Genomic DNA, 22,936 nt, shown 5'->3' with positions numbered 1-22,936 from the left:
GATTTTGGGAGCTTCTAGATCACACTATGACAAAAATAAAAATCACAACAATATTTTAATTGGAAACTTTAATGCCCAGTTAGGAAGGGAAAAGAGATATAGAGACATAATAGGAAAGTGGCCAGCACAAAAAAACAAATAGGAATGGAATAAGACTGGTGGAATTACACATAAACCATATAATCTCAAAGTCAACATACCTCAAGAGAAGACCAAAAATAAGCTTAAAACATGAAAACATCCTGACTGGAAAAAAGGAGAATGGTTACTGGATCATGTTAGTATGGATCAGAATTACCAGAGCAAAATGTACAATATGAAAGTTCTAAGAGGGACAGATACCAACTCAGATCATTACTTGATAAAAATAAAAATTAAATTCATCCCACTGACAAAGAAAAAATCCCACTCAAAAAGCAAAGAGAACCGATGACCCTCATAAACTGATAAATAATAAGGAATACGAAGAACAAACTAGAAATATAAAAAATAACAGAAGGTCTGGAGGAAATACACAGTTCAAAAAAATTTATTTTTTAGTTTTTGCTATTTGCTTTATGTCGCACCGAGACAGATAGGTCTTACGGCGACGATGGGCCATGAACGGCCTAGGAGTGGGAAAGAAGCAGCCTTGGCCTTAATTAAGGTACAGCCTCAGCATTTGCCTGGTGTGAAAATGGGAAACCACGCAAAACCATCTTCAGGGCTGCCGAAAGTGGGGTAAGAACCCAAAAAAATTAGGAGAACATGTTTTTTAACGTATGCCATGTTACACAAAACAATACCTCACACCCAGGTATATTAACAACTAAACCGTTGAAGTACACAAAAGAACATCGATGGATTTGCATTCATTTTCAGAATACAAACGGAAATGTTCAAATAGGGGCGAAAACAAAGTGATAACAGTCCTCCAGGGTGGATTTTTATCACAGCTGGAGAGCTTCAGTATGGTGTATGTCCTCCACGAGCATTCATCACAGCTTGGCACCTATGTGGCATGCTCTGTATAAGTCAACGGAGGTCACGTTGAAGCATCAGGTCTCATTCTTCAATGAAAGCCTGTTCGAGGTCTTGGAGAGTCTGAGATGGAACAGGACGCCCACAAACACTTCTGTCAAGCTTATCCCACACAGGTTCAATGGGCTTAAGGTTGGGACTCACTGCTGGCCATTCCATCTCTTGAATGTCCATTTCACGCAAGACAGTTCTGGTAATGCACGCTACATGAGCCCTGGCATTGTCATACATGAGTACGAATTCAGGGTCAACACCGTATGCAGCAATCAACACATGCTATAGCAGTATCTGCTTGATGTATCCCACAGAGGTAAAATTACCACAGACAACGACAAGATCCATACAGCCATCAATACTAATGGCACTCCACACCATCACAGAACCTTGTCCAAATCGGTTGCCTTCTTAGACAACATTTAGCAGGTACTGCTCACCATGGCATCTCCATACACGTTGACATCCATCACGCTGTGCCAGAGGAAATCTGGACTCGTCTATGAACAACACAGGTCTCCACTGACGTGGGTATGGGCAAACAGAAGGCGAATTGCGCGATGTTGCTGCGTTAAACGGGCCACTCAAACAGGATGTCTGGATCATAAGGACACTTCTCTTAACCTGTTCCTTACTGTCTGGTCAGACACCGTGACTCCAGTGACCCTCCTGAGGTCTTGTTGCAGTTCTCTGGCAGTTGCTGAACGACGCCGCAACGCACAGATGGTCAGATATTGGTCATCCTGTAGGGATGTCATGCGTCACGACCTTGTCGAACCCTCATTGCGAACTGGCTTGTCTCACTGTAGCGATTCCACAAGCGTTGAATAACTGACGGAGAGACATTGAGATCCACAGCAACATGACGAAAAGTCCATCCTTCCTGGATCAAAGTGATGGCCCTTGAGACTTGAACCTCGTTAAGATGTCTCATGGGATGTGCTGGTTTACATACAATGTGCTCAAATGACCGCAATAAGTAGTCTGTGTACCTCACAACGACACACGGACGCACCGCTATTTACTTTGTTTTGAGGGGTCACCTGACAGTTTAATCAATGGCTACGCCTACAGATAGAGTATAACTTGCATTTGACATACCATGAGTAGCTAAGGTCTCACGGTATGCTGTACGACAATTGGAACCCTATCTACCAAATTAAAATTCACATACCAGACGTTACAAAACACGTTCCCCTCATTTTTTTGAACTGTGTAGCTCCCCAATTGAAACAAACAGCTGAATAAGCAGCCCCAATAAATCCAAGGAAAAAACACCAATAGTGGAACGATGAATGTGATAAAACAGTGGAAGATAGATACCAAGCCTGGTTAAGATGAAAATGAAAATGAAAACCTACAACCTGTTTTCCAGTCAATGACCGGGTCAGGGGTGTAATGAATGAAGCAGATATAGGCTATTAGTATGATGGGGTCGCCACTCCCAAAGTGATTTATTAATGTGTGATAAATGCTATGAAATGAGAATGGAGAGTGTTGCTGGAATGAAAGATGACAGAGAAAACAGGAGTACCCACAGAAAAACCTGTCCCGCCTCCGCTCTGTCCAGCACAAATCTCACATGGAGTGACCGGGATTTGAACCACGGTATCCAGCGGTGAGAGGCCGACGCGCTGCCGTCTGAGCCACGGAGGCTCCACCTGGTTAAGATATCAGAGTAAAAAACTGGAAGAATCATGTGTGGAACTCACAAAACAAAGAAAATAACCCAAAAACTAATGAGGAGAGTTAAACACCAAACCAAAAAAGATATACTTCTAATGATAGAAACAAATAGCAAGAAAACAAACTCAAGAGATTACAACAAAATATCTAGCAAACAACTACAACATTAAAGTTAAAAGATAAAAATAATAAAATAATAAAATAATATAAAAATTACATTTTATGAGAAATATTTACCAAATTACTAAATTGAAAGATCTTCAAATAAACAAAGAAACCTCAATTTTTTTTGCTATTTGTTTTATGTCGCACTGACGCAGATAGGTCTTATGGCGATGAAAACTTCAATTAAAAAACCAGCAGTGAGGAGTGTCTATATCATTTCTTCTTCTTGTATTTGATGCACCTCTTTCCTTAATCAGGTTTTCTTTTATATCCATTATGCATTGGTAAGTATATATTAATGGAAGAGTCATTATTCTCACTTCTTGAAAAATGGCGCTACATGATTGCTTTCTTTTGTCATATAAAACATCCTGAGTGCCCGTGGAATTCCCCCGCATTATTGTTCCATAATGTACCATTTCACTGTCCTAAGAGTTAAGATGGACGCAATTGCTGATATCAAATTTAAACATAACGCCTAAACTCAGTCATTCATAACAAGGAGATACGAAATAGCGCGAGATCGGAACAGTAAAAATCAACATCGCAGTGGCTGAGACAAAACAAGACTCGGAATTGTTAAAACACTGTACTATTGCAAAATGATAAAAGAATGAGCAAACTTAAAGAGCGGACATGCTAATTTGAAGAGACTAGAAACACATATATAAACTCAAGATTTGGAAGAAAATCATTACCGAGCTCGATAGTTGCAGTCGTTTAAGTGCGGTCAGTATCCAGTATTCAGGAGATAGTAGGTTCGAACCCCACTGTTGGCAGCCCTGAAAATGGTTTTCCGTGGTTTCCCATTTTCACACCAGGCAAATGCTGGGGCTGTACCTTAATTAAGGCCACGGCCGCTTTCTTCCCACTCCTAGCCCTTTCCTGTCCCATCGTCGCCGCAAGACCTATCTGTGTCAGTGCGACGTAAAACAACTAGCAAAAAAAAAAAATCATTAGAAGAATAAGATTTGCGAGGTCAATACTAATTAATGGACGCATAATTACAAAAGCAGTAATTGAAACCACTAAATAAGAAGAAAATTATAAAGGAAATTCATATATTGAAGTTTCATCACAGCGAAGACTAGGCCTTGACTCATTTAGAAGGAAAAGAATTCAATACTACGCGGCAACAGCTAACTGAACTTCTAAAACAGTACTTACGATATATAAAGCTGAGATAAGGGTAGACATATTGGTGATCTGCAAACGTTATTACGATTAAATTTGAGGCGAAAGAATTATCAATGAAACTATAATGTTAGAAGGCTTTGAATTCAACGTAATGTCACAACTAACTTCATATATGCATCTTTGTGTCCCATTTGTGCAAAATCTGGCTGCAATGCATTTCTAAGAAGACTACGGTGAGACTGTCCAGAGGAGGCTAAGCTGAGATGACGGCAACCAAGGACTACATTTCCCAGAGCATCCCGATGACCAGTGGCAGAATATGATTGCCAAGCCAAAGCCGCAGATGTTAAGGAAGAACTAATCCAATCCTGGAGTTGAAGGAAAAAGATAAGTTTTTTCAATAAAATAAGGTAAATAAATGTTATAAATTCCAATGTAGTCATCTTAATTGTTTGTGAATAGATGATCGATCGTTGTTGTCTTCAAAATTATTCAAATATGTTAGAGTCACGCAGTATAATTTTACATCTCTGTCAAAATACATGGATATAGGTAGTCATCTTAAAGACATAACCAATCCTGGTTAGGGTGTGTGAAGTGTATGATACGTTAGTGCCATTGCTATGAAATTAAAACATATTGAAAGGTTATTCTATATTATTAAGAGTAGAAATGTGTAGATAAATCAAAATCAGTGCTCTAATTGTCATCTGCGGCCAGGTTACAACATCTGGTGAGTGATGCTGGCACGGGGTAAGGGCCCATCGCACTCTGGCCCAGTCCCCTTCATGACAGCGCACTTGAGCATCATCCTTACCGGCAAAGGCTGAGGTGCGGTACCATGACCGCTTACGTCATCATGGGGCAGTGCTTCAATATCTGGTCTGTGGTGACCATCACCATGGCTACCCCTCTCAAGGTAGCGGGAGAGATGTATCTGAGGGTACTTGGGGGGTCCGGGGGACCCCACCCGGGTATCGGCAGTGGCGGCTGCTCTTGCCGTCAAACTTGGACTGGACCTCCCGGACTTCTACGGCTTCAGGAGGACTTCAAGACTTATTTACGGCATAATTACTTACAAATGAACTTTCATCAAGAAACTTTCTGACTATAAACATCAACTTCAAATTTTTCTAAAAAGTAAAATTTCAAACCTGTGTCACATGTGGAAGACTTCAAGGGGTGGAGGTCTGTACTGGAGGTACACCAACCCTGCGCATTTAAATTAAGCACCTTGGATAATGCCATCTGCAACATAAACTTTGAAACTACTAGTACAAGAAGTTTGGACATTTCTCAACAGAAGTAATTTTGTGTGTAAAGGTTTCCTAAACTGAATTGATTACTGGTTGGTTTTGATGTTCAAAAGTTATCAACACTTTTATCTCTTCCCTCCAACTGAAGATGTTGGCCAATGAGAAATTTTGTACATTTATTTATTCACCAATAATAAAATTGATGTTTGATTATCCAATGAAAATTGGGGGTGTGTCAGGGCCTTGGCCCAAAGTTTTCTGGAACTTTCCCCTCGGCTATAAAAGCTGGCAAATTTCACACCACATTGTCTTAGTGATCACTCCAGTCTAGTGTGTGTTCGTAACGGAGGCGAGGGCCGCCTCATCCATCTTAGGGAGGTCCACCAGCTCATGGTAATGGCAGATCCTGTTGAACATGTGATAGTCTTTCAAAGCTAGCTCAAGGGGAAGGTTTAAAATCTTTAGTAATGTAACTTTGTTTTCTAAAATGTAGATTTCTATCTTTAAATGTAAATTTCAAACAAGTTGAAAGAACTTAACCGAAATCAGGGAATAGAGAGTGAAGTACCCTCTTGTATTCCCTTCTCAACTTGATCTTGAGGCGACTAGGACATTGTAACCTTTAAAATCTACCTTGTAATTTCTGCAACTTAAATATTTTTCTCCATCCAGTCACCTCCGTAGTATAGGCTTAGCCTCTGCAACATCGGGCCATAAGCCCAAATAGGGTTTTAAACAGTTCTGTTAATTTCTAGGAGTGCAAGTGTTCATCTGCTTACCATTTTTGGTTTTTGGCCAGTAGTTTTAACCTTTTGCTTTTACCGAAGGCCATGTAGAATGGGCACTTGTTACCCCTGTTAAACTCTATCCCATTAATTTCATGTTAAAGGTATCAGACTGCTGAGCAGTTAAGACAGTGAATACTGTTTAATTTTCTTAAATGTAGGTTGTGGCTTTGATAGGCCTGGAAAGTGTAAATTTTCAAAAATAGATTCCTAAGTGTCAATTTGTAGAGCAAGGATGCTCTTCCTTCCGATGAAAAAATTGGGAGATCCGTCTCCTTGAGTGTTGATTGAAGGGAGCGGTAGTGCTCAAGTAACATTTGTAATTGGGAGCTTCAAGCTCAGCCATAAAATTGTTATATAATTATTCTAGATTGTCTTTCGAGCTCACAAGCTAAAATTGTACACGATTTTGTCGTTTTATTGGCAAAGTATAAACTTCGAAAAGAAAAAAGAAGGAAAGGTTAAGAAAGGAAATAAAACTGCCAATTTTTAAATTAATCTTCTGACTCTTTTATATCCACCCATTCATGCCTGCATCTTCTTTCACCTCTGTCCACCACAATATTTCCATAACAAAGACAAAATTAAATTCTGTCAGAAAGTGGACTGGCATCTGCATCTTTAAGTGCGCAGAGGTTGCGAATGTTGAAACTCGCACCTTCAAGCTTCGCCTCGATCACTTGAGTTGGTCGAAGTTTTGTCAGATTCAAAATGGCGGCCAAAGTCATTCATCGCAATTGCACATGGTCGAATGTAACCTTCAATTTATTGAAGTGTGTGACCAGGAAGTAATGTTTAATAAACCACTGCTCTGGAAGTAAAAGGCTTCTACTGACATTTGTTTTAAAAAGAGTGTGATCTGCAATAATACTCTGATATTTTTATTGGCCCCGTGCACATGTTTTCACATTTGCTGTCTGGTGTTTTTCACACCTTTCAGTGCACTGTTGTTATATTATAAGCCCCAGCAGAAAAGGTTTTCATGTTTGTTCTCTTGTGTTTTTCACACCTTTTAATATTTTTCTCTCATCCTTAGGAACGGTAGATAGGCTATAGTTTACAATGTACCCACGGATACACAACGTAAAATGCCCTCATGTCAGAAAAAAATCATATCTAGTGTTCCCACATCCCTGTTGGATAGTTTTTGTTCCTATATTCAGTAGTATGTTTTCTTGCTTAACATGTTCTTTTCCCTTGCCCCCTGCAGGAACGTCTTAACAAGGTTTTTCTATACTTATATTCAGCGTCCCTATATTTTTAATATTCTGTGGGTTTACTATTAATATTTAGTAGGTATAGATTTCACATTTCATTTTACGTAGTCTTAGAATTCACATCTCATATTCAGTTATTTATAAATACCTGCCTACCCTCCTGCCTGCCATTCCTCAGTTGAGGCAGTTTCCTTTCACTGCTGGGTCCTGGGTTCAAAACCCAGCCAAGCCATTTGAAATTTGCACTGTTCTTGGAACAATTATTTGTCAGTATTTCATTACTGGGCCTTGATTTCAAAACTCTGGTAGTTGATACAAAATTTTAGCATCACAAGAATACCAGTCCTTCCCTGAACTGACGTTATAGTCATCAGCAGGGTCCGGATTTTGTTGACCTAAAAATGCTAAAAAATGACCTTAAAATTATCAAATAATGTCCTAAGAACGAACAAAAAAGACCTAAAAATTCCAAGTATTTATTGTTTGAAACTACAATATATACATTTTTACATATGAATAATATTGATAATTGATATTTTCTCTAATTTTTACATAGCAATATATCAGTTCTTTGTTTTGGAACCTCTGTTTTCCTTAGAAACAAAATGTACCGGTATTAAGATCTTCTGACACCAGATACTCCGTAAAGAGAAATTATCTGAAAAGGAAAGCAATGTTCCTATAAAGATAATCGTAATCGCCGTCGGTTGCATATTTAACTGTAAAGCTATATATAATGCCATTTTATTTAGGTTTTAATATTTAACTCAGACCATGTTGCAGTAGATAAGTGTGACCATCCGTAGATTCTCGAAGGTAAAAGAATGTCGATTGTCGGGCAAAACATTCTTCTTCATCGAAAAGCTCCTTTCGACGTACTTGAAGTGCGCTAAATCACTTGGCGACACCTCTTCTTCAATATCCACCACACTGAAATCTTCCCCACTGAGTACCACTGAGTACCTGGTCGACTGAGCACAAAAACTTGTATCCTGTGTTTTTATCAAGAACATATTTTAGTTTCCGAAATACCGACTCGCCAACTTCACCACGCACATTTTCCAAAGATTCCTGTGTTGCTCTCACCAAAGCTGTTGCTTGTTCGATTGTCACACCTCTCTCCTGAAGTCGTGTAATAGCTGACGGTAGGGAGTTAAAATTTGCCTTAATGTATGTCCACTTACCCTGCACATCGTCAGCTGAAAACATCTCTCGGGCGATTTCTATAGTCCTAACTAAGGTTAAGTTATGAGTAGGTTCCCCAAATTCAGAGACAAGTTGTCTCAAATGACCTGCCTTGGATCCTTCGGCATTTTAACATGCCCTCGAAATGGTTACACACAACTGACATCTACAAACTGTACAACTAAAACTGACCAGAAGGAACAAGGAAATAGAGTATACTGGCAGAAAATAATATGTCACACAGTGAACACACTTTTTCTTTTTTTGTTATTTGCTTTACGTCGCACCGACACAGACAGGTCTTATGGCGACGATGGGAGAGTAAAGGGCTAGGACTGGGAAGGAAGTGGCCGTGGCCTTAATTAAGGTACAGCCCCAGCATTTGCCTGGTGTGAAAATGGGAAACCACGGAAAACCATCTTCAGTGCTGCCGACAGTGGAGTGCGAACCCACTATCTCCCGAATACTGGATACTGGTCGAACTTAAGCGACTGCAGCTATCGAGCTCGGTAGTGAACACACTTCCCTGGTGAACTGATAAAGGCTTAGCCCTCATATGAAGGTCACCCAAGAATAGCTTAGCTCTCACCTCCTGTTAAGACACAAAGGTGAGGGAGGTACAAAGCTACGTACTCAGCTCACAACTGAGTGCAGAAACTTTCAAAGATGAACCTTCACGTAAACCTTCAAGTACGTCAAGATATAGGAACTGGTTGGTTAATGACGTAAAACATGGATTCTTATTTAAAAATAATCAATAAGAAAAATAAAAAATGACAAAATAATGACGCAAAAAGCAAAACAAAAACAAAAAACTAAAAATCAAATACTTCGAAAATGACGAAAAATGACTTAATAAGTACGCATTTCTGTAATCTGGGGGCCATGAACAGGATTTGTATATAACTTAACAACTTCTATGATGCACCAATTAAAAGATGACATGTCATTGAAATCTGGGCCCAGGTCATCAATTATTCACCATAGGGCCCTGAGATCAAATCTCAGGGAGTCTATCTCCAATCTGAGTTGGGCACAGAAGAAGCAAGGTAGATTTCCTTCAAAATCTCCATTTTCCCCCACTATCCCTTCACTGGTGGGCCCTGGATTTAATGTTTGACATGTCCAATAGCAATACACAGTATTTCCCAGCTCATTAATCTCATAATATAACGCATCACACTGCAGACAAAGTGAATATAAATTATCTCGGAAAAAATTGAGTAGGCCTATCTCAGTTAGTACTGAATATAATATTTATCATTTTCCACAAAACAAAATCATTAAGTGGAAGAAGTATATTAAGTTACAATATTTTTGGAACTCTTGGGCATCAGCTCAAGGACTGTACTCAGAAAAAGGTTTTCTTTAACTTCAAAAATGTCAAACATTGTTTTATTTCCACCTCAGCTAATTCAGTATATTTATCTTTGTACAGATTATTATTTAGTCATTATACTACTGGCACATTAATCGATTTGATCTAAGTGAAAGTAATTTTTTTTAGATTATCTTAAATAAACCAGGCCTGTGGTGTAGGGGTAGCGTGCCTACCTCTTACCCGGAGACCCCGGGTTCGATTCCCGGCCAGGTCAGGGATTTTTACCTGGACCTGAGGGCTGGTTCAAGGACCACTCAGCCTAGGTGATTAGAATTGAGGAGCTATCTGATGGCGAGATGGCGGCCCCGGTCTAGAAAGCCAAGAATAACGGCCGAGAGGATTTGTCCTGCTGACCACATGACACCTCGTAATCTGCACGCCTTCGTGATGAGCAGCAGTCGCTTGGCAGGCCAAGGCCCTGCAAGGGCTGTAGTGCCATAGGGTTTGGTTTGTTTTGGTTTGGTTAATCCTATATAAATTGTAGGGGGCTGCCTGGCCAATGTGGTAAAGGCGTACTCGATTCACGCAGAAGGACATGGGTTCAATTCCCCATCAAGAAATCAAAAAAATTTAAGAAACAAGATTCTACTTCTGGAGGTGCACATGGGCCTGAGCTTCACTGAGTCTTCACCAAAAATGAGCTAACCGCTCTACCCTATCAAGTACCAACATTATGGATAGCGGAAGCCATTATGTTCCACCCCTCCAAGGGCCTCCATGGCCTGTACAAAGATGACTTTGCTTTTGCTATATAAATTGTACAGGAGGTTATATATTGGATAGGAGACCAGTTTACCCTCTCCTTAAAAGCATATGTACAGGTATGAGTGAGGTAAGGCCTACTACCTTCACAATTGGATTCCCAAATATTTAGATATTGGGGGATTATTTCTTTGAATTGTTATGTTAACTCTGAATTAGTTATTATTTTTATTTTGAAGTTCATTTCTATCTATATATATATAAAATAAGAGTTTTGTCTGTACATTGCTCAGAATTTAAAAAGAATTGTATTTCTGTATCGGTCATGTCCACAGCAACAAGGAAATATACTTTTTACTTTTCCGTGATTTCTGTCTGTCAGTATGTACGTACACACATCACGAGGAAACAGCTGAAGATAATTTAATGAAAATCGATATGTAAAGCCGGGGAATAAGCCACGACAATCTAGGCTGTAAATCATTTTATTCACGCTGAACGAAATGGTAGTTTAGGAGAGGGCCTAAAATTTATTTCTCAAATATTTATGTTATTAGTGGTCCTATCGATAAATACTGCATAACTAAATACATATAGAATTAAATTTCCAATCATGAATGTTTTATACATTTTTATTGTACTGGCTATGATAACAGAGATATTCATGAATTTGCATTTTTGTTGCGAAGTCCATATCAAACGCCGAGCCATGAGAAAATGGGTAAACAGAATTTAATTAAAATCGGTATATAGAGTCGAGGAATAAGAAACTACAGTCTAAGCTACAAATAATTTTATTCACCCTGGATAAAATGGTAGTTTAGGGGAAGGCACCTAAAATTAAATTCTTAAGTACCTTTGTTATTGGTCCTATCAAAAAGTACTACATAACAGAATTTATAGAGCATACAATTTCTGATCATTCATGTTTTATACAGTTTTGCCATACCGAACATGGTAAGAGTGATATTTCAGAGTTGGAAGAAAACTAAATGTGAAGGCCTACAATATTGAAAGATTACAAAATTGATCAACAATAACATTACATTGACCATTGTTGTGGTGTTCTTTATGTCTTATGCTGCCACTCATCCCCGATAGATGGGATGACTGCTGCATACCGAGTATAACATCCTGCCTGAATATTGGCGGGAAATAGCAGGGGAGTAGGTAACTTTCTCTAGCATACCATTCCTCTGGTTCATACATTTTCTGATAATGCTAGTACGTAACATGCTGGTTCATCATAGTATTCCAACTATGCGATCCCTACTCTGACGTGCCCATTGGTTTGATCAGTGTGCAGAATGAATGGAAAAATGGAAGAGGCTCACTTATGACTTTGTCTAGAATTACAATTTCAGCCCTATTCCAAATTACAGCACCACAATTCACTAAATAACTCAAAATTCAACCCCAAAATAAGCCATTTATTAAGAAAATCTTCTTCCTCTTCACCTTTTTAAATTCTACATTACGGTAATTTTATTCCAAATTAGCAACCAAGAGGGGGCTTCTCCTCTGGCTTGGAGGAAAAATTTGCCTCCAAGTCAGACAGACTTTCCCCTGCCAGTGTAGTAAATTGAGATTTTCCAACTCCTCAGGTACTCCTAGGAAACAGAGAGTAAAAGGGCATAGCTTCTGCCCTGGGACTCTCCACTCTTCCCCCACACCCCTCTCCCCCGAAAATAGAAGTGTTCACAGCTCACGGCTGTCTGCGGCCTGGGCATTCCAGCTCTGGAACATTGGACTGTTAGATTGGCAGTGTAATACTGTTCATTAAAAGTGAGGAAATGTGTGGTTTTTCATTTGATAGAGTATTTCATATGACAGCATTGCTTTTAATCACAACATTCCTACTGGCGTCATTGTAATGACCTACGTTGATTTCAGTTGGGAAAACCACTAAGGCAGTCTTTCTGAGGATGTAAAAAGGTACGTGGAGAGTGAGAGTCTGCCATTATAATAAAAATTCCCCAACTTGATTTTGACTGATGGTAGGCAAGAGGGCCTACCATTACAATGAAAATTCCCTAACCCAGTCTTCACATGAAAAAGTATTTTGGTGACTTCCCCATCGCGTTTCCAGGGTAACATTAAGAGCTATGCAATTTATTACAACCTTACTCACAACGTGCACACTGCCTAACCTAGAATTCTTCATACAACGTAGAATTCCGTAGCGAAGCACGGGTACATCTGCTAGTCAACGTATGTATATATGTAAACTAGTGAGTCCTGTCATTGATGTTCAGAACTGAACATACCAAAGGCTAACTTACACATTCCACACAAGACCTGACTCAACGGCAATCTCTTGACCCAGTTTCTCCTGTGGGTGGCAAGGCTCTTCACAGAGATGATTTACTTTCCAAGAGTTCCAGTCCTCAGGGAACTGTTCCTCAACAGGAATCAGCTCATGGACCTAGAAAACACCAACCCTGAGTATTTAATTAATTGGCAATTGTTGAATACCAAGACAGTACATTAATATACAGTAGCCTCCCAACTGCCTCAGTTGCAAATAAACGTATATCCTCCTGAGGCCCAATGTAGTACAGGTTGAGAGATTTTAATGAAAATTGTTTATACATATTGAAATAGGTTAATAAGAAGTGTTATGGAGTAATTTTTTGATATTGATGCCCAAGGGCTTAAATGAGGACTGCCCATTTAAATGGACACTGGGTCTTCTTTCGGTAAAAATGTGAGTGAACTTATTTATTTCTCAATTTTTAATATTCCACTATTTATTGAATTTCAATAGATATCAATTTACATAAAATAAAGGGAAATCGAGTAAATATACAGTGTATGAACATCAAACAACAAAATGTGATACATTTATCAAAAATGAAATAAATAATTGGAAAGAAAACACTGGAGTCGTTTACATAGTTGCTACAAATACTTGGTATTGTAATGGATATTTTAAAATAATCAATTAGAATGTAAATATAAAGCCTCCGTGGCTCAAGTGGTTGCACGTCGGCCTCTCACCGCTGGGTTCCGTGGTTCAAATCCCAGTCATACCATGTGAGATTTGTGCTGGACAAAGCAGAGGCGGGACAGGTTTTTCTCTGAGTACTCCAGTTTTCCCTGTCATCTTTAATTCCAGCAACACACTCCATTATTATTTCATTTCATCTGTCAGTCATTAATGACTGCCCCAGAGGAGTGCGACAAGCCTCAGCAGCCGGCACAATTCCTATCCTCGCCGCAAGATGGCGGCTTCCTTCATTCCATTCCTGACCCAGTCAATGACTGGAAAATGGGTTATAGATTTTCATTTTCAATGTAAATGTAAATACTGGCCAAGGAAAAGAACAAATTAATATTACATAGAGCTCATGATAATATGAGGTTTTATGACTTGATTTTTCCCTTCAATCAATCATCACTTTTCATGGAACTATGAGAAATAGTCATTTTTTTGTAGTGATGCAGAAGTACTTTTCACATCTCCGGCACATTACTTTTGTTTATCATCTATTTATTGGGTTAAAATCTTACAATAGCTACTAAAGCATCAGTGTACAGTATAAAAGTTGAGGTTATGGGAGAACAACAAACTGTCACTGGTGTGCTCACTCCGTGTCCTTATTTCACGCCCCTACTAATAATATCCAGTATCTACTATGATCCTACCACATCACTGTATCAAAATATTGTGCATCTACAGGTCCTAAATGCAAAGGAACTTTCTAATTTTTCCACCGATAGTAATCGGAACGCCCCCTTTTAGACCTACACAGGTGGCTGATTATTCATAAAGTCATCTAGTGATGCTTGTAATTCCTAGTATCTGGCCATGCTACATCTTCCCTCCTCTCTAAAATAGCTCCACTTGGCTACTTCTCTTGGGACAATGGCTAGGTAGCACCATTTCCTTGTGACAGAAATAAACTTTTTTGGTGCACACTAATCCTTTCTGCAGACTGGCTGGTACTGTTCCTTCCACTAATATATATCATCTTGTCAGACAAATTACTGTAAATATATATTACATGGGTTATCAAAATTAATTAAATGTGGTTTAATACCCATGAGCATACCAGAACGGGCTCAGTATCAATGCTAACATAGTGCATTTTGAACACTTCATGTACGAAAGAATTTCATGCAGTATGCAGGTACATTCTGTTTCTGTGATTTATGTACTATGTACAGTTGCAGAAAAGGAATTCAAATATGGAAATAAGGCATTTCCAGACCCATATACATATTTTATCCTTCTCCTTGAGAGGAACGTGTCTTGAAAGTTTGGATGTATCTTATTGTCACACACTGTATATACGAGAGCTTTTTTACAACATCTGATCGGTCGCAAAATTAAAACTACAGTGAGAATCTGACGAAGCGTTGTGCAGGTGTGCTGCACAGTGTCTCTAGTATGCCTGCCAAGCGCATCACGACACACTTCTCAGTTCTGAGCACGTAAACATGCCTAGGACAATAGAGTCTCCCGCCAAGTGTGAAGTGCATGCTGTCATTCGATTTCTTCATGCTGAGGGATGCAATGCGAACCTTGGGTGCAATGCAGCAGAAATTCATCGATGAATGAGTAATGTGTACGGTAAAACTTTCATGAGTGACAGCAAAGTGCGGCGATGGTGCAGGAACTTCGAAGCAGGATGTACAGACGTTCACGATGCAGGCGGTCCAGGAAGAAAGCAAGTGTCAAACGATGATCTTGTTCAGCGAGTGGAACAGGCAATTAAAGAAAATTGCATTGCATGAAAAAATCGAATGACAGAACGCACTTCACATTTGGCAGGAGACTCTATTGTCCTACGCATGTTTGCGTGCTCACTGCGTGCTCAGAACTGATAAGTGCAAAGTGACGCGGTCGACAAGCATACTAGAGACACTGCGCCACACATCTGCACAAAACTTCATCGGATTCTCACTGTGGTTTTAATTTTGCGACCGATCGGAAGTTGAAAAAAACCAGCCCTCATGTGTGTGTGTGTGTGTGTGTGTGTGTGTGTGTGTGTGTGTGTGTGTGTGTGTGTGTGTGTGTGTGTGTATCTTTGTAATAAAATGAGGTACAAAGGCGGATCAAGTATAAACAGGAATTTTAATGTACTGCTGCTGTTAGTAATAATTCTGAGGCGGAGCTTTGCCAGGATGTTGGTGGGGGTGTCTGGAGAAGGAGATTGCACGTGTGAACGACAGTAGAGTGCTGGGCTGCTCCACTACGCCATGAGTGAGCAGAAGGGGCACATGTCTGTTGCGCAACGCATCACTATCAAATATCTCGCAAAAGAGGGCACCAAACCTTCCAAAATTTTGAGGTGGCTCCGCGCACAGTTTGGGGAAGGAACACTTTTGCAGACTCGAGTGTATGAGTGGGCTAAAAATGCGGCATGAAGAAGCTGTGGGAAATGAACCTCACGAAAGAAGACTACGGACAAGCATCAATGCAGACAACATTGTTGCCATTCGTGACATTATTGGTGAAGATCGACTAATAAAAATTTTGCAAATTGTTTTAGCCATAGGAATAAGTTATGGAAGTGTTCAAATCATCATCCGAGATGAACGCCATTTCAGAAAATTGTCTGCCAGGCGAGTTCCTCATCTCCTCAACCAGGAACAAAAAAATTCACACTAGGAAGTTTGTCAGACTTCTGCATCGCTACGAGGAAGGAGAGGATTTCTTGCATTGTATTGTGACATGTGATGAAACTGGGTGCATCATTAGATCCCAGAGTTAAAGCAAGCATGGAGTGGCGGCGAAGAGAACGAAGCAGGTCCGGTCAAGGCCAAAACACGTCCATCTGCTGGAGAGATGCTTGCAACTGTTTTCTGGGACTCCACAGGCGTTTTACTGGTGGATTTTCTTCATGAAAAAAGGACAATTAATGCAGCCTATTAATGTCGCATTTTGGATGAAGCAAAAGCTGCGTACTGTAACAAGCGATGTCGGCAACAGATCCAAAACATTCTTCTCCATGACAATTCAAGGCCGCATACTGCCACTTTAACACGGGAAAAACTGGAGGAAATTCACTGGACACCTCTGGATCACCCTCAGTACAGTCCACATTTATCGCCCTGCGACTACCATTTGTTTGGACCACTCAAACAAGACCTACGAGGACAGCAATTTGATGATGATACAAGTGTAGAAGAGTTCATGCACAACTGACTCCCCACACGTCTCTCTACTTTCTATAAGGACGGCATCAAAAACTTACCAATCCAATGGAGAAAATATGTATCAAAGGCAGGACACAACGTAAAAAATTGATCTCTATGTGTGTATATTTTGGGTGACGCAGTAAATTTTAAAAACTAATTCCCGTTTATATTTGATCCGCCCTCGTATAATTTACTTTGCCAAGGTATTGCAAGTGGGCATCTGCTACGATCCTCCTATACACTTCGTGCAGAACACAAGTTGTGACAGTGACACGAAAAGCACAAATTTGCCCCCGCCTTGCTACCTGCTCTTTATTTTATCAGTTGTGTATCGCATATCAACCATATAAATTTGCCTCTGTTCCTAGTTATGTTCATAAATTGTGTTTCATTAACGATTACAAAAAAAGTTGTAGTGACTATGCAGGAGAAACCACGCAATATAAAGTGACTGGACTCCGGAATAATGGTAAAAACTATTGCTAGAGTTTGGAAATGTACAGCTGGTAACTATAGAGTGTTTCAACCTTAAAATGCAGTACAGCAGTAATGGGATAATTCTGTCTCTTTCCTTCTCCCATGTTTTGCGGGTTGTGCTGTCCTACACTAATGCAGCGGGTTTGCCAAATATCCGTAAATCAGAATGTTATTGGTTAAAATGGGTGAATATCGTGTTATGTACAGAATTTCAAGGCGCATTTGATGCCGTTAACAAAAAACATGTAAAAAATAATTTAGTGTGAAAATGGTAATATAATGGAAAGTTACGCCAAATGCAAAATCTTCATTGCATCGAACTTATCATGTCATAACTTCTATTTTATATTCATTATTTTCCTAATTTTTTCACTGCTGGTAAAGAAATATTTCAGCTCAATGTATATAAGTTTATTTTAAAATTTAAATAATAACAAAATGCAGTATATGCATTTATTTTCAGTCATGATCAGGGATTTTTATATGCAGACACGAAAATGTCAGTCACTGGCCAGCATCTTTCCTAGTGAATTTTCATGGGGGGTCAAAGCGAAGCAAATGGGCTTCAGATATGGAAGTTATTTTTAAAACAATCCCGAAGTTCGTATCTTGCTTAGTTCTTAATTTGTGACAGGAAGAATGTTTCCTTGAATTTGGGTTTCGTGCGTGACTCAGCTGGCTGGCTTGCTGAAGTACCGGTAGTGATCTCCCAAGCATGCGCTTTTAACATTTCCAGACATTTGCATGCTGTGCAGTGCTCATTTTGTCAATAGTATGTATCATAGTGATTAAATACATATCAGTGATATATGTAAAATTCTTGAGGGAAAATGTATTTCGTTTGTGTGGTTCGTGAGTTTGTGCGTGGGGATCTTAGTTTGAAGAAAAAGTGCAGAAGGACGTACAATGGAACGTCAAATTAAAAAGAAATTTTCCATAGGTCAAAGAACAAAAGCAGAAATGTGTATACGAAAAAGTCAGTCACTGGCCACCGTCTTTGCTATTGACTTGGCATGGCGTGGTTAAAGCGAAGCAAACGGTCTTCGGATATGGAAGTTATTTTTAAATCATACCTCAAGTCCGTATCTCGTTTATCTCTTCAAAAGACTATGAATGTGAGTAGCGCAGTCAGTGAAACAGCTAAAGCTACAGGTTGTTCCGAAAGAACAATCTATGCTATAAAGAACACACACATGTTCCTTTGCGAACTCCGAAAAAAAAAAAAAAAAAAGAGAGAGAGAGAGAGAAGGGAGGCAGAAAAATGCAAGGAAAATTAAATAAGATGAAATTGTGCAAAGTAGAGTGCGTCGAGTGGTTCACTGTCTTTTGTTTGCTAACATACCACCGGCATTGAACTTGATTTTGAGTCAGGTAAATGGAGACGATTCTTTGCCACTATTTTCCAAAACTACGTTGTATCGCTTCTTACATGATATAGGCTAACGTAAGAAATTTCCTTTTTTGTCCGTATTGAACTGAGAATTACAATAAATAAACTTTATATGTCCACATATTCGATACAATAATAATGTTGTTATATAGGTGTAATTACAACATACTAATTATATACAGTACTAGTTTTGACGCATTTTTGCATCATCTTCAGCTGTACAAAGAAACGGAAAATAGGAAAAATTATATGTAAAACTCATGATATACCTTAAATTGTGCGTAATATACAACCCAATGAAATCTACAATAAAAACAATGACACATAATAAAAACATATTGCACAAGTAGAAGATTTGCGAGTCAAACATATACTGAACAGTTCTCAAGTTGAATGATATCCCTGTAGGCATACAGTAGTAGGTTCATTTTGATGTGCGGTTTACATTAATAAAACTTTTTTTTTCTTTATGTCGCACCAACACAGATAGGTCTTATGGCGATGATGGGACAGGAGATGGCTAGGACTGGGAAGGAAGCAGCCGTGGCCTTAATTAAGGTACAGCCCCAGCATTTGCCTGGTGTGAAAATGGGAAACCACGGAAAACCATTTTCAGGGCTGCCGATAGTGGGGTTCGAACCTACTATCTCCCGAATACTGGATACTGGCCGCACTTAAGCGACTGCAGCTATCGAGCTTGGTAATAAAACATTCTGTGTCCATTCAACTACAGTTCACACACTGCAGAGTCATCTTAAAAATCATGAATTTTGCTGGATAAAATTCAGGTATGACGGAATTCTTCTATGTCAAAGGCCTATGAGGTGGAAACATATAAGTAGCTCCTTAAGGTGTATATAAGATCTATGTTTCTCAGTTCGAATGTGGAACCTGTGAAAAATAAATAAAATAAATAAAAAAAACGCTGTTAACGATTCGAAGCGGAAAGTGTTGAGGCTCTACTCAATAATATGATAATATAAATGTATGCAAGACTCACCTCATAAAGCCATAGACCGATCATATTGCAAGTAACGTGCAGTAAACAATGAACAGCTCGAATCAGGTATGCATAACCGGACGGAACAAGGGAGGGGCGATAGGGGTAGGCCGAAGCAGGGCGTGTGGGGGCGGGCGTGTGGGGGCGGGCGTGTGGAGGGGATCTGGTGGGCGTGGACTACAAAATGAATGTTGGGAAAACTTGTTCCATATAATACGTAAAATTAAATTCTTGTTTGGAATCTGAACATTTTTGAAAAATGCTATAAGAAAATCAAAAAGAACTTTCAGTGTCTCGGATATATCATTTAGGTTGAGATTTGCATTGAAATACTGGTCTAGATGGATATAACATAGTTCAGTAGCATCCAGCAGTGATCCTTTACTTAAAAGTCTCTAATATTTGAATGTTTTGCTCCAAACTTGTAAAATTATGTTTTAATTCATGGACATGTTGGCCTACAGCAGAGAATCTATTGTATCTCACGGCATTAACATGTTCAGCATATCTTATCTTGAAGTTGCGCCCAGTTTGCCCAAGATAGGCGCTGCCACAGTCATTGCACTGAAATCTATATACTCCTGATCTGAGATAAGGGTTGGATTTATTTATAGTGCTGCATTATGTAAGACCTCAGTACTCCTGTTATCAGTACGAAAAGATATCTTTAACTTATTCTTTTTAAATATATTAGTGACTTTATAAATGTTAATAAATGTGAAGGTTGAATAGGAATTGTGGCTGGGTTTATCTCTGCTAAGCGTGGTTTGCAGACGATGTCTAATCTTACTGATTATGCTTTCGATGAAAGAATCTTTATAGCCGTTAGCGTAAGCTATAGAGCGGATGGTATTCAATTCCTTGTTTAAGTCAGTTTTAGACATTGGGATTCTAAAAGCATGATCTACTAGACTAATGTATGTAGCTCTTTTTTGGGCTTGTGGGTGTGCCGAATCATGTCTTATGGTAACATTGGTCTGTGTGGGCTTTCTATAAATGTTAAACGTGAAAGCTGAAGGTTGTCTATTAATAGTTAAATCTAAAAAGTTAATTGATCCATTCTTTTCGGATTCCAATGCAAACTTAATATGTGGGTCTATATAATTAAGTTTTCGTAAGGTGGCATTCGCGTCTGTTATCTGCTCATCTAGAACTACGAATATATCGTCTACGAACCTAGACCAATGATGTATATTACTGAACGTGTTTCCGTTATCTATTACAGAATCCTCCAAAAAGTCCAAATAAATTTCTGCTAGAATCCCCGAGGCCGGAGACCCCATTGATAGCCCATTTTGTTTATAAATTACACTGTCAAAAACAAAGTAATTATTGTTGATTAGCAACTTTAATAAGTTCATAAAATCCTGTATTTCAAATTCGCTTAGGTGACTATGAGTTTTTAAATTCTTAATGATCGGTAGTAGCTTACTGGTATTTAATGCTTGGAAACATGTTAGCAACATCAAACGAATGTATTGTATGATAGGGCTGTAATTTAAAATCACTCAGTTTATTAACTAATTCTATAGTATTCTTGATTGATTTATTAGCCGTGAATCTATAATGTTGTTTAAGGTATTTCTGAATAAACTGTGCCACTTTGTAATACTAGTCAGCAAGACAAAGCAGCACTAGCTGATATCATCTGTTTGCGTAAGTGGAGGGACACTGCATCATGGAAGAAAACTGAGAACAGTAATCTGTAATGGACTTATTCAAAAACTAAAAACTGTAAGTTCAGGCTCTTCTATCTTAGGCCTACCTTTCAATATTTGTGTAATTATCAATGAACAGTAAAATACACTTAAATCATTATTCTAAGAATTAGGCCTATGTTTTACATTAATATTTTTTTTATTTCAAAATAGTATATATTCATACTGTACAGTACACATGATTTTATGGTTCCTACAATTAAGTTAGACACTATAATCTTAAATTGTGTGCAACATTTTTAATTCTTAGACTCCCTTTTTTCTGTAGTAAATTTGGTTCAGTACATAAAAAAACATTTATTTTTTTAAAGTTGCTTTATGTTGCACCAACACAGATAGGTCTTACGGCGTCAATGAGATAAGAAAGAGCTAGGAGTGGAAAGAAAGTGGCCATGGCCTTAAGGCACAGCCACACTTGCCTAGTGTGTAAGTGGGAAACCATGGAAAGCCATCTTCAGGACTGCCGACTGGGAGGTTTGAACTCGCTTATCTCCTATATGCAAACTCACAGCTGTGTCACAACCGCACAGCCAACTTGTTTGGTAACATGTATAAAGTACTGGCCTGTATTAAGAGGTAAGAAAATATAAAAGCAGGTTTTGGTACAAAAAGTGTAGTTTTAATGGTAAAAGTGGGGAAGGAACTGAGTATTTATAGAACTCCAGCCTATATGGCTTCTTTTTATCCTTTCCACCACATTAGGCCGGATAGTCAGGTGTCTACTAGATATTAATATGCCGGGCTGAGTGGCTCAGACGGTTAAGGCGCTGGCCTTCTAACCCCAACTTGGCAGGTTCGATTATGGCTCAGTCCGGTGGTATTTGAAGGTGCTCAAATACGACAGCCTCGTGTCGGTAGATTTACTGGCACGTAAAAGAACTCCTGCGGGACTAAATTCCGGCACCTCGGCGTCTCCGAAGACCGTAAAAGTAGTTAGTGGGACGTAAATCAAATAACATTATTATTATTATTATTATTATTATTATTATTATTATTATTATTATTATTATTATTAGATATTAATATGCTGCCAAGGCTACTCAGTGACTGATAAGCAAGAAAGCTAGAAGAAGAGAGCTTGAGGATATAACAGAGCCTTTTTAAAAGCATATTTAACCAGACTAAAACAACTCCACATAAATATTTAAAACAAAAACAAAACATAATTTGAACATACCTGGAACAAAGATCAAAATACAAATAAAAATTGCATTTTATTTATACACATATAAATACATAAATGGAACCTCTGTGCCTTAGGCAGTAGCACATTGGCCTCTCGCTGCTCGGTTCCGTGGTTCAAACCCCAGTCACTCCATGTGAGATTTGTGCTGGACAGAGGCGGGACAGGTTTTTCTCCGGGTACTTTCGTTTTCCCTGCCATGTTTCATTCCAGCAACACTCTCCAATATCACTTCATTTCATCAGTCATTCATTAACCATTTCCGCAGAAGAGTGTGACACGCTTCGGCAGCCGGCAAAATTCCTATCCTCGCTGCTAGATGGAGGCCTCATTCATTCCATTCTTGAGCCGGTCGAATGACTGGAAATAGGCTGTGGAGTTTCAGTTTCGAATACAGTACATAAATGAGAGACTCTCGTACACATGTCTAATCATACCTTTTCTTCTCTTGAAATATACAACTAGCTGGCATAATAGTCTATAATGAAGATGT

General features: G+C 39.0%; 1 protein-coding gene across 1 annotated transcript in view; it reads right to left on the bottom strand.

Annotated features, from left to right (window-relative positions):
• LOC136858032 (zinc phosphodiesterase ELAC protein 1) overlaps positions 1–22,936 on the bottom strand; it is a 120,435-nt gene that overhangs the window by 55,555 nt on the left and 41,944 nt on the right. The window contains exon 4 of the mRNA XM_067137247.2: positions 12,811–12,953. Coding sequence (XP_066993348.1) covers positions 12,811–12,953 — 143 coding nt within the window. The remainder of the gene's footprint in view (positions 1–12,810; positions 12,954–22,936) is intronic.

Source organism: Anabrus simplex, chromosome 1, assembly GCF_040414725.1.
Source record: "Anabrus simplex isolate iqAnaSimp1 chromosome 1, ASM4041472v1, whole genome shotgun sequence".
Taxonomy (NCBI): Eukaryota; Metazoa; Arthropoda; class Insecta; order Orthoptera; family Tettigoniidae; genus Anabrus; species Anabrus simplex.
This window is presented reverse-complemented; position numbering and strand designations above follow the sequence as displayed.